This window comes from Leptopilina heterotoma, unplaced genomic scaffold (genome assembly GCF_015476425.1).
Source record: "Leptopilina heterotoma isolate Lh14 unplaced genomic scaffold, ASM1547642v1 Lhet_417, whole genome shotgun sequence".
NCBI lineage: Eukaryota > Metazoa > Arthropoda > Insecta > Hymenoptera > Figitidae > Leptopilina > Leptopilina heterotoma.
Genome location: NW_025111076.1, coordinates 810,003 through 823,523, shown reverse-complemented (window position 1 = coordinate 823,523; position 13,521 = coordinate 810,003). Strand labels below are relative to the sequence as shown.

The following is a 13,521-nucleotide window of genomic DNA, read 5'->3' as shown; positions in this document are numbered from 1 at the left end:
CTTGCGGGCGGGAGATTGAAATATTGTTGATAAAGATATATAGATAATTTCAATCCCAAATTTTGTATCCGTGCACCGGATGGACAGCATTCATATGTCCACAGTGTGACCTTCCTTATTCCTCCGACTTCCTCGATTCCCAATATTTATTTTAAGAATTGAAAATTATAGTAAAAAAAATGACGCCACGCTATAAAAAAGATTTTAATTTAAATGAATATTTTTAATGAAATTTTACTATTAACCGGAATTATATTTGATCTGTTCACCTCTGAGCCATCGGCGATGTGCAGAGGATGACGCCTTCAATTTCAGCGATTGAGCAAACAATGGTATCGAGGAAGTCGAAATCGGCCTTTATCATAATTTCAAAATCCCCTCCTACCAGTTTACAAATCTGGCGCTTATATAATTTTTCCGATGTTTCTCGAGATTCCCGCACTCTTTTGCGAATATTCACGATTCTTCATCGCTTAGACTCATCCCCCCTTTCGCCTCATCACTATTACTCTTTCATTCCCCCCCTTGCTCCGAATTAATAAATTAATTCGAAGCAAAATATACAATTTTGGTAACATCTTTTCTTTCCTTCACATTATACGACAACTATTATATAATTCGAATTCAGATACTATTACAGCATTCTTTTAGGCATAGAAAACCATCGAAGATACATAATTCATCAGTTCTTAGATACATACATCTCTTTAAATTCACGTCGACCATGATAATTTTATTTTGGCCATCACGCATTAAATATGCTCACATATGTATGATTGTCGCAAAAATTTTCACTCACCACACAAACATGATCATAATCCAATTACAAGATTTATTAAATTTTATTATCATGTGAATCAAAGAATATACAGATCAAGACCTTGAAGAAAATACTTTTATTTTATTTCCTATATATTTTCGTAATTTTCATGCTTTTTCCGATTTATATTTTTTTAAATTTATTTGATGGTGGACCCCTATTTCTTTGTCTTGATTCTCAGGATCACCCAGCTTAAAGGACCCATTACCATAATCTTTCAGAATAACATACGGACCGTAAAACAAGTGAAAGAATTTGCGCGTTACTTTTTTCACCGCGTCTGATTGTTTTGGAACATGCAGAAGGACTAAATCTCCTTCGCACAAATTAATCTTGGATAGATGTTTCTGATTTTTAGATCTTCTCTCAAAACTCTTAACTAATCGATCTCTCGCGATACCTATTTTAGCTTCTCTCGATATGACTTCCGCTTCAGGAAATCTGATAATGTCCATTACTCGATCCCGTGGACCCTTCCCAAATTGCAACTCAAGAGGTGAATAGCCCGTGCTAACATGGGTTGTTGCGTTTAAAAAAAATTCAACATCAGGCAAACATTTAACCCAACGGGTATGTCGATCTGCGCAAAGCGTACGAAACAGGCGGCCCAGTTCCCTCATTACCCTTTCCACTGGATTTCCTTGTGGATGACGGATGGAAGAGAAGATAACGTTAACCCCCGCCTGCCGCAACCAGTGCTGCCAACTTAGTATATTTTATACTAGATTTAGTATAATTCACATGACGTTTAGTATCTAAAATTTTGATCTAGTATCTAGTATAATCTTTAGTATATTTGAGAAAGTTCTGAATTTTATCATCAACACATGTTTTCTGTAAAAATGTACAGATTTTTTCATTTTTAAATTTTCATAATTCCCGGTTCTTTAGTCACCTTAATGTGTTATGGAGCACTCACAGCTCTGCCTGCCTGCGCAGGCAGTAATTGGAGTAAGAGAGAAAGTCAATTAGAGTGAAAGAGACAGTAAATTCAAATTTGTATTGCTGCCTACTAGCTGTGAGTGCGCCTTTAAGGGGACACCTAAGTGGAAAAATGACAAAAAAATCGATATTTTTAAATTTGATTTTCTAAAAGTAGACTCAATTAGGAATAGAACAAGACTTCACACTAAAAAAAAAGTTTTACTTTCAGCCTATTTTTGAGGCTGAATTTAAGGTGTAAACGGAGTCAGCCCCGTTAAACAAGGACAGACTTATGTGAAATACATGGGCTGAATTTAAGGTGTAAACGGAGTCAAACTTTTTTTTTCCTGTGTTTTTAAAACCTTTTCTGAAGAGTAGAAAAAAATCTGATTACATGATTCTGAATACCATGAGTTTTTAGTATTTTTTCTTTTTTCGTGTCTTTTGTCAAAATTGTTTTTTTACAATTTTTTAACTTTCGGTACACTTTTCTCCGAATCTACTAAACCAATTTGTAATTTCTTTTTTTTACTTTATTCAGTAAGGTTCCAAGAATACGAATAAGAAGTTTAACATCATTTTGAGTTGTACAAACGGAGATATGAGTCAATGAATCAGAGAAAATGGGATTTTTATTTTGCTTTGGGTATAAATATTCATAAAAAAGTTTCTATTGAAGATAACGTCGTATTACTTCTTATTCATATACTTGATTATATTTGTAATCGAATAAAAAAGGGCGAACGCAATTGCAATAATAGTTTTCGAGAAAAGTGTACCGAAAGTTGACTCTTTTTGCATTGTTTTTAGGTGACTTAGGTGTCCCCTTAAACAAAATTGTTAAATTTATTTTAAATATTTAATGAATGTAAAATATTGTTTTAAAGTGCTATATTTTATTTAAGTAAACTCTTTTAAAGCAAAAAATACTATTTCGCAATATATATTTTCAAATTTCGCGGTGTTAGTATAATTTTAGTATAATCCGCATCACTGTCTAGTACATTCCAGTAAGGTCGAGTTGGCAGCACTGTCGATATCTTACTCACTGCTACGTTCAGAACAACGCGCATCGTGATATTCGAGAAGCACTCACAAAAAAAGTATTATCAGTGTCTTCGTTTATATTATTCCACTGTGACTAAAACCAAAGTGTTTTATTAAGAGTAATAAGAGAAAGTACAAATAAAGTTATTAGAGATTCAAATTCTAAAAGTGGCTTCAAGTGTTTTCTCCCAAACTAAATATTCCTACACCTTTGTACCTTACGATTAATGAGTTACCATTTCAAATGCGAAAAAAAGGAAAATACCATCTTAGCCGGAATTTGGTACGGAAATAAAAAACCTCACGCAAATAGTTTTATATATGCTTCCCGTGAGTCCTTTAAAAATTTAGCTGAAGGGATTAATATTCTATTACCAAGTGAAAATCGGGTTATTAAAGTGAAGACAATTTTAATTTCAGGAACTTGCGATTTATCTGCAAAATCTCAATTTCTTAATTTCACATAATATAATGAAGATTACGGATGTCCAGCGTGTTACTCCAAAGGTTAAAAGATTCTACTTGACACTCAAGGTTCAGTTCATGTATACAGGTATGAAGATGATATTACATTAAGAACTTCAGAGGAAAGCATAAATTTTGCAAATGAAGCAACTCCTAATGCACCTATAATGGGAGTAAAAGGCCCTAACGCATTCTCAAAAATTATGCCAGATTTTCTTGAGGGCATTGAAATTGATAAAATGCACGGTATAGATGGAGGTGTTGTAAAAAAAATGTTAACCCTTTTCTTCGATGTAAAATACAGTGCACAAGGATTTTCGTTTTACAATTTCATTAATGTAATAAATTCCCACTTGCTTAAAATAAAACCACCAAAATTTGTGCATCGTATGCCTCGTTCGATTCAAGATTTATGCCATTGGAAAGCATCGGAATTGAGATTGTGGTTTTTTTTCTATTCTGCACCGATTTTGGAAGGACTTTTAAGACCTGATTTATTTAATCATTACCTCTTGTTAGTACTAGGCGTATCGTTACTTAGTTTCGAAACATTGTCACCAGATTGTATAAATGTTGCTGAGGATTTATTGAAGAGATTTGTAAGAGAATTTGAAATATTATATGGATTACAGTTTTGCTCTATTAATGTACATCAGATACTACATTTGGTTGATTGTGTAAGACGACTTGGACCACTGTGGACAGTTTCTTGTTATGAGTATGAGAACATGAATGGGAAATTTCTTAAGTTAATTCACGGCACATGGCATATAGACTCACAAATTGCCATATCTTATATTCAGTTTATAAAAATGGTCCATTTTACAGAAAATTTAACCGAAGGTCCAGTTAAAAATTTTTGCTTCAGTAAAAAACATCAGGTGAAGATGAACGAAGACATTGATTTACATTGTTATTCTGTTAGAGTTTATGAAAATTTTCCCCAAGTACCTGTATTCATTCGAAATTCTCTGGCCAGTGCCAATCTGGTTAACTACACGTCTTTGCAAAAATATTGTCGACTACTAAAAAACAAGAAATTATATGTCGCTAAAAGTTATCAACGGTCAGTACAGACTGAATCTTATGTTGTCGGATATCTTCATAATGACGAATTAAAATTAGCTTTAGTGCATTTCTTCGTTAAAATTAATGGAATTTGTGAATGCCACATTCATAATTGTCAATGTCCAAGTATACATGTCGCAATCATTCAAGAAGAATTGTCAGAGGGTTCTTATATAGCTGAAGGTGATAATTATATTTATAATACCAGCAACTTTTTAGTAAAGTGCAGTTTACAGGACACATTTCAAGCAATTAATGTTATGAATCTTCAATGTGTTTGCATCAGAATGATAATTGATGAACAACTCTTTGTTGGCATTCCTCATAACAATATGGAATTAGAATGATATTTGTACCCCCAAAAATATATATTTCAATAAAATTTCACAAAAGGATTCAATTATTGAAAAAGATATTTTAATAAAGTTCGTCTCAGGAATTCAATTATTTTCATAAGTATTCTAATTATTCTCAAAAATTCAATTATATTAAAAATTTACAAAAATTCTCTTCAAAATTTCAATTATCTATATGAAAAATAAAATTCCTCTCTAAAACTCAATTCTTTTCAAAAGTTATAATAAAATTCTTGGCAGAATTTCAATTATTTTGAATACAATTTTTATCAAATTTTTCAACAAATGAAATTATTCTTAAAATTATTATTAAAATTTGTCAAGAGAATTAAATTATTTAAAAATTTTGTTGATAAAATTCTTTATATGAAAATTCAATTATTTAAAGTTTTTAATTTCTAATATAGTTTTAATTGAGGACTGTCAGAATAATCAAAATTTCATAAAATTAAATTGTAAAAAAAAAATTTGAAAATTCTCAAAGAACTTTTTCACAAATTATTTGAAAAAATTCACTAAAAGAAGAATTTTAGTTTTAAATTCTAGAAATGAATAATCGTAATGATGAAAATAATTTTTGAAGAAGTTACAGTAAGAAAGTAGCAAGTTTTAATTATTATAATAATTAAAACTTGCTACTTTCTTACTGTAACTTCTTCAAAAATTATTTTCATTATGTTAGCTTTCTTCATGTTTTAAATTTAAAACATGAAGAAAGCTATCACTCCGAGTCGTTCATGTTTTATGATAATATTCTTACAAGTTATTGAATTTGAAATTTTTGAAAATTTTAATTTCTATATGAAAAATAATAATAATTAAATATTTATTTAACAATAAAGTTATAGATATTTTCAAATAATTTTCGTTTTTTAACCTGGAAAACCTGGAAAAGTCAGGGAATTTGAAAAGAGCAAAACCCTGTATAATGTTAAATCATAAATTCTATTGCGTAAATTCAGCATTGACTGTCTTAAAGAAGTCACGTCTTAATTTAAGACTATATACCTTTTTATTATGATAGAAAATGAAGAGAAGTAATCGAGAATCAATCATATCTATAAGCGAAAAGAGAATCAAGAGAAGTAAATGAGAATTAAAAGTAGTAATAGAGAATCAAGAGAAGTAATAGAGAATCAAGAGAAGTAATAGAGAATCAATAAAGTACCAAGAGAATCAAAGCAGAACCATTAAATAATCAAGAGAAGCAAAAGAGAATCAAAACTTCGACTCGGGTTGTTATTTAAAGAAAACCTAAAAGGGGTGCCCCACTAGCGCAGTGCCAACAACTGGAGCAGTTACCCTATGTTTTAAAAAAATTTTCTCCTTAATATTTTTTAACAATTGTTAATAACAATTCAAATTATTAACAAATGTGAAATTTGACAACAAGTTAAGAAATTACTTTATATACAAGGAAATCCTTAATATGAAACAAGTAGATATGCAAATTAGGTAAAGAGAGACATTCTAATGTTATTTACTTTCGAAAAAGGAAGAAAGCAATAGCGTTAGATTTTCTGCGTTATAAACAGAGAGCGAATGATGTTATTATTACCGAGAAAGAAGAAGACAGAAAGATATTCGAAAGATATATAAAGAGAAACGAAAGGTCTGCTCGAGTACCTGGCCTATTGTTCAAAGGGTTCCTTTTAACCAGTGGGCAGTCTATTGCACAGTGGGCCAGGCGACCTAGTTTGCTGGCCAAAACTCCAAATTTATTTAAAATTGCCTGAAAATTATTACTCAGGGGTTTTTGGGGTCGCTGATTACGAATCTGAACTTATTTTTTAAAAATTCAAAATGGCAGATCCAATATAGCGGACAATTTTTTAAAATTTGATCCAATTGACCTGAAAATTAATACTCAGGGGTTTTTGGGTCGCTGATTACGAATCTGAACTTAGTTTTTCAAAATTCAAAATGGCGGATCCAATATGGCGAACATTTTTTTAAAAATTAATCCAATTGGCCTAAAAATTATTACTTAGGAGTTTTTGGGGTCGCTGATTATGAATCTGAACTTATTTTTTCAAAATTAAAAATGGAGGATCTAATGTGGTGGACGGTTTTTTAAAAATTGATACAATTTGCCTGAAAATTATTTCACAGGGGTTTTTAAGGTAGCTGATTACGAATCTGAGCTTAGTTTTTCAAAATTCAAAATGGCGGATCCAATATGATGGCCTTATTATGCAAAAATTGTTAAATTTATATTTGAATCAGATTTTTGGATTGCTGATTTATAGTAAAAGTGATAGTTTTTAATTTCAAAAAGTTAATATTTTTTATTGTTTTGCCTGCAGTTCGCCTACTGTTATTATATTTTCCAGGGTATACCACGAGGAGATTGCAGTGCTATTTAAACCTCATTCGGGGTGCTTTCTGAGTGGGTCCCCTCGCCTCCCACATTTCGGGGAGGTTTCTGAGTGAGTTCCCCTAGCCTCTCACTTTCGGGGTGCTTTCTGAGTAGGTCCCCTTGCCTCCCACGTTTCGGAGAGGTTTCTGAGTGAGTTCCCCTAGCCTCTCACTTTCGAGGTGCTTTCTAAGTGGATCCCCTTGCCTCCCACGTTTCGGGGAGGTTTCTGAGTGAGTTCCCCTAGCCTCTCACATTCGAGGTGCTTTCTGAGTGGGTCCCCTTGTCTCCCACTTTTTCTTATAAAAATCAAATATGATAATCTTCCAAGTCTTCCTCTGCTGACAGTTCTATGTTCTGTAAATATTCGAGAGTTTCTGTAGTATCCGATATGTCCATCTGTTCATCTTCATCTTCCACTTCATAGTCATTGTTTGAAGTTTCTTGTGGAACTTCAAGTAAATCCCCAATTTCTTTCACCAGCGAAATATCATTTTTCTTTTTTATTCGTGATTGAAGACTAATATTATTTATAATTGGATCTGTACTGTCCATGGATTTGTCCATGGTATTTGTTATGATGTTTAGAACTTTTTCGTCAATTAATGTCAAAAACAGAGAAAAATGAACTCGAATACGACGATTATCATCCAATGCAATTTCAAGAATTTCTAGTTTGTCAATTTCTTTTTCAACGTTCTTTTTTTGCATCAAAATAATATCTGCAGTTTCTGAAATGTATTGAATGCAAAGAGGGCGACATGATTTTAGCGATTGCGATGTTCTGTTGTTCCAGAGAACTATATTTTCTTCATCGGAGTTGAATAGTAATCGTAAAGAAATTGCAGTTGTAACAAACAGATTTCCATCACTTTGTGGCGCATTTTCTGCTGCAGATTTGTGTGACTGATTATACCAAGATAATCCTGAACTACCATCAAATCCCCATGAAAACATCATCACGCTTTCTAATAATACTAAGTTTGTTTTCTGCATGTACTGAATAATAACTTCAGATTGCAATTTTACAATTCTTTCTGTGGAATGGTTTAATAAGGATTGAAGGGTAACCTTTACAATCTTTTCAGAAAGAGAAAGAGAATTTTTTGGAGGGCGACATTCTTCCTTAGCAAGTCTAACTTCATTGTAGGTTGGCCAGATATCTGCACCACATGATTTAACTTCTGTGCGAATGCTTTGATACAAATCTTTACTCAAAGATTTCTCTAATAAAAATGCTAAGGCTTCTTCTGGAGTTTTTTTCACAATTGAAACTAGGGGTTCGTTGATTAATTTCCTAATTTTTTAAGGTTGCTCTGGACATTTCAGTATATTATCGAGTGCAAAACATAAATCAAAATTTCCAGAACGCCTCGATGCATAACGACATGCCATAATCATTCTCTGTGGATCATGTTTTAATTCTGCACTAATTTCAGTAACTTCTCGACGTTGTGAACGGTATGATTTTTCAGTAAATTCAATAGCAGGGCGACCAAATGTAGAAGATGGAGGCTTGTTTTCATCAATTTTAGAAATTGATATGGAAAAATCAGAATCTTACCATTTAGAATTCATTGCTTCATATCTATCCTTCATCCTTTTTGCACTTTCAAATTTTTTCAAATTTTTCCATTTCAATGAAGTTAATGAATTTTTTGAAATCTTCTTCTTCATAAAATTTTATTAGAAGTAATTTTTATATCATTATTCCTTGAAATAATGTCAAGAACTTCTCGTTTGGTTAATTTCGACATTTTTATAATTGTTTTTTTATGATATTATTATACATTGACCTATTTTTATTGCAAATTAACCAGATTTAATTGAAAAATACAAATTACAAATCATGTAGTAACATTAAAGATGCACTGTCCACGAGAAGGTGTTAAATAAGTGTAATATATGGTGTATAGCTAAATTCTTCAATGTAAGCATATATTATATCAGAATCTGAATTCAAACAAAAGTGGGCGGATTTTTCTTATTCTTTAAGGTCTATTAAAGAAATCAGAAGTTGAGACAATTGAAAATCTAGTGGAGTCTCGGGGAGTTTACTTTCGGAAGTACTACATTAATGAAAATGTTTACAATTACTTAAATAAAACCATGTGGTACTTTAACAACTTTAAACGAATTGACTTCTATTTTTATTTTTATTACTTCGAATGTAGGAAGAAAAATTAGAAAAAAGATAGAGTGAATTCTTTTGAATAATTATAAACCAAATGACTTTTATTACAAATACATTTGATAAAAATTAGAATTTTTTTCAAACTTTGCGCAAGTGTACATTAAAAATATATTATCATTTGACAACCAAATTTGTAGAATAACTACTTTGGTTACTTCTCATTGAAATGGTAAACTTCATTTAATAAAATTCTAAAAGTGACTTTTAGCCATCGAAGTAGGTCGTCTTGCCCACAGTGATTGTACGCGCTGTATATATACATAGACTATGAATTAGTGGTAAGCATGAGTGCGAATGAGACAGAAATTTTCTATTTATCTTATAACTTTTTTCTTCGGATAAGGAGGATCAGTTAATGAATAATTTTTTTTTCGTCGTATAATCAGTGAACTGAAAGTGAATCAGTGCAAGTGAATTTTCTCAATTATAAAGATTTAGAATTTTTTTGTTGATGTTGTTATATATTTTTCTATTTTAAGTGATTAAAAGTGACCAAAAATATGAAGATTATATCCTTTTATGAAACGAGTAGATAAATATTATGTAAGTAATGTTTTATTATTAAAATGTACTTTTTTTAATTTTTGAAATTAAAAAAACAGTTATTTTTTCTGATCATTAATTTTGTTTATTATTGAAAAAATGTTATTCGTAAGGAATACATGTTAAAATACAACTGTTATAAATTTTTTTTTTGATTTCGTTTAAAAAGTAAAAAGTTATATCCACAAAATATATTTAATTTTTTTTCAATTTATAAATAAAGCAGAAAAATATTTTTTAATTTAAAAGTTATTGAATTTATTTATTAAAACATAAATTTTTTTTCGTTCAGTTTTTTTGTATGATAAGCAATTATTTATGGGTATATTTATAATGAAAATTAATTAGCATTTTGCAATTAAATATTGTATTATTAATTGGAAATGGAAATTGGAAATGAGAAATTAGAAATGGAAATTGGAAATGGAAATTAGAAATGGAAAATGGAAATTAGAAATGGAAATTGGAAATAAGAAATTAGAAATTGGAAATGAGAAATTGGAAATGGAAATTGGAAATAGATATTGAAATTGTATAAAAAGTAATGGAAGATAAAGGAAAAAGGGAAAATTGGAAATAATATTAACTGGAAATGGAAATTTTAAATTAAATTGTACTAAATTACTTCATGTTTCTTTCTTTTTTGAATAAAAAAGACGTTTACTTATTTAAAAGTAACTTATATCATATTTGTCAACTTTACGAAATAGAACCATGGCTAATAAAAAAGAATTAGTTAGTTTAAGTGATGAAAATTATGATTTAATAGATAATAAAAATGCAATGTTGAATAATGATCATATGCATGAATTTCAAAAACTTTTAGGAAGACAGTCAATTTTTTTTTATAATATGCAAAGCACTTTATGTTTTCAACTACTTGATATGATAATTCCAATTGAAAAAAAGAGGCACATTTAAATACTTTTTAGTGGTTCTTGCAAATCAGGTCACTGGATTTGCACTTATTATGATGAAACAAAAATCAATCTGTTGATTTAATAAATGCATTTAATACACAAAAGTCAGGTGTTCCTATGCCAAGCATATCAAATGACAAAGTTATTTACGACTCAAATTTTAATGAAAATTATCTGGGAAAAATAAATTATTTTTGTGATCATTGTCAAGCTAAGCATTTTAAAGATGAAAGAGTTAGTGGTAAACAAGGCAGTTTTAATGATTGTTGTAGTCATGGTGGTGTTATATTGCCTTCAGTGCAATATCCAGAAGATTTAAGAATATTGTTAGAAGGATTTCATACAAAATCAGGTCATTTTAAAAAGAATATAAGACTGTATAATAATTCCTTCTCTTTTGCATCTTTAAATACTAATGTAATTAATTTTAATAACAGAAGAAGAGGACCATTTTGTTACAAAATTCAAGGTCAAATTTATTATCAAATTAATAGTGCTTTATATCCTGATAAAGATGAAGACCCATGTTTTGGTCAATTATTTATTTATGATCCTAAAGAAGCAATTCGTTACAGATTAAAAAGTAACGAAAATTTGGATGAAGAACTTTTACAAACTATAGAAAATATTATGAGAACTTCTAATGCATACACAAAATCATTTATGATGATGTCAGAAGTAATAAAAATAGAAACTGAATTAGCAAGACAAAATAATGAAGATATTCCTGATTTACAACTATTGTTCACGTTGAAAAAAGGTTTTGATAAAATAAGATACAATTTCCAAAGTTTTAATGAAGTTGCTGCTATTTTTAATACAAACTCTGAATGAGAAATACCGGAATCTTATGTAACGGTTTATAATAAGTCTTCAAAGGAATTAAAATTAGTGAGTAATTTAGATCCGAATGTTGAACTATGGATCTATCCCATATTTTATCCACTCGGAAATGAAGGTTACAATATTAATATGATTCGTAGTGATAGTGCTGTTAGAATTAGAAACCATACTATTTCTAGGTCTGCCTATTGTTAATACAAAATTGCTGTAAGAGATAAGGAATTTAATCAATTTTTATATGGGGGAAGATTGTTTCAACAATGGGTAGTTGACAATTGTGTAAAAATAGAGAAAGATAGATTGCGATTTTGTGCAAATAATCAAGCTCAATTGAGAAGTGAAACATATAAAGGATTAATCGATTATTTACAAAATAATGAGTTAGAAAATGATGTACATGTAGGAAAAATGCTTATATTGCCTTCCACTTTTATAGGATCACCTCGTAATATGATGCAACAATATCAGGATGCCATGACTGTTGTTGGTGGTCATGTTAGACCAGATTTATTTATTACAATGACGTGTAATCCAAATTGGAAAGAGATACAAGAAAATTTATTACCTCATCAAACTGCTTCTGATAGACCTGATATAGTAACTAAAGTTTTTGCTTTGAAGGTGAAACAACTTTTAACAGTTATTGTTGACAACAAGTTATTTGGAGAGGTTAAGTCTTTTGTTTATGTTACTGAATTTCAAAAGCGAGGTTTGCCACATATACATTTGTTAGTTATATTAAAAGACAATTCTAAAATATTAACAGTTGATAGTGTTGATCGTTATATTTCTGCAGAAATTCCTGATGAAAATAGCAATCCTTCTTTGCATAAAATAATAATGCAAAATAACATTCACGGACCTTGTGGAGATTGGTGTTTAATTGACGGTAAATGCTCAAAAAATTTTTCAAAAAGTTACCTAGTAGAAACTACAATTAAAGAAAATTGTTACGTTTGTTGTCGGCGAAGAAATAATAATTAAACGTATAAAAGACCAAACGGATTTGTTGTTGACAATTCTAATATAGTTCCATATTGTCCTATACTTTCAGAAATATTTAATTGTCATATAAATGTGAAAATAGTTTCAAGTATCAAATCTGTTAAATATTTATATAAATATATAGTCAAGGGTCATGATGCTGCATCCATTATTATTACAAATGCGAATGGTGAGGTGACGGTTAATCATAATGAAATTAATCATTATGAAGAAAATAGGTATGTAGGTCCTGTTGAGGCAGTTTGGAGAATGTTAAGTAAACCATTAGGGAAAAAGAGCCATAGTATTAATCGCTTACCCATACATTTACCAAATGAACAGAATGTTATTATTCGCGAAGGGAAAGATAATAACAATGTTTCTTTTGATTTGCAGCAAAATACGAAATTACTCGATTTTTTTAAACTTAATGAACGTGATATTACTGCTCGTCAGTATTATTATTCAGAAATACCAGAACATTATACGTGGATGACGAAATCTCTTGAATGAAAAAGAAGAATTCGTAAATAGAAAGTATTGGGAAGAATGTATTCAGTTAATCCACGTCAATTGGAGTTATTTTACCTTAGATTATTGTTACTTACAGTAAAAGGAGTAACTTTTTTCCAAAGTATAAGAACAGTTAATGGAGTTATTCATGAATCTTTTACATCTGCCTGTTTGGCATTAGGACTTATAGAAGATGATAGTGAGTGGATTAGGACAATGGAAGAAGCTACTTTATGGATGATGCTTCATTCACTTCGACAATTATTTGTAAGAATTCTAATTCATTGTCATCCTGTACATCCCGAAAAACTTTGGGAACAATTTAAGGGTTAAATGTCAGAAGACTATTCAAAACTTGACAATATTGAAGCTGAGAAAACAGCTTATAAAAATATAAAATTAATGTTAATAAATGAAGGATACTGTTTAACTGATTTTCAGGGATTATTAGACATAGATGAAAATTTGTCTGTGCAGGTTGATGATAT

At 30.1% G+C, this 13,521-nt stretch overlaps 1 protein-coding gene across 1 annotated transcript; it reads right to left on the bottom strand.

The window, feature by feature from the left end:
- Positions 1–927: 927 nt before the first annotated feature.
- Positions 928–1,440, bottom strand: LOC122506400. Its single transcript, XM_043618541.1, has one exon. It carries the CDS (start codon positions 1,438–1,440, stop codon positions 928–930), a length of 513 nt encoding a protein of 170 aa, XP_043474476.1.
- Between the last annotated feature and the right edge of the window lie 12,081 nt (positions 1,441–13,521).

What these genes read in the sequence shown, in the direction of transcription:
- LOC122506400 (XM_043618541.1), bottom strand. Translation starts at nt 1,440, where the DNA reads ATGAGGGAACTGGGCCGCCTGTTTCGTACGCTTTGCGCAGATCGACAT.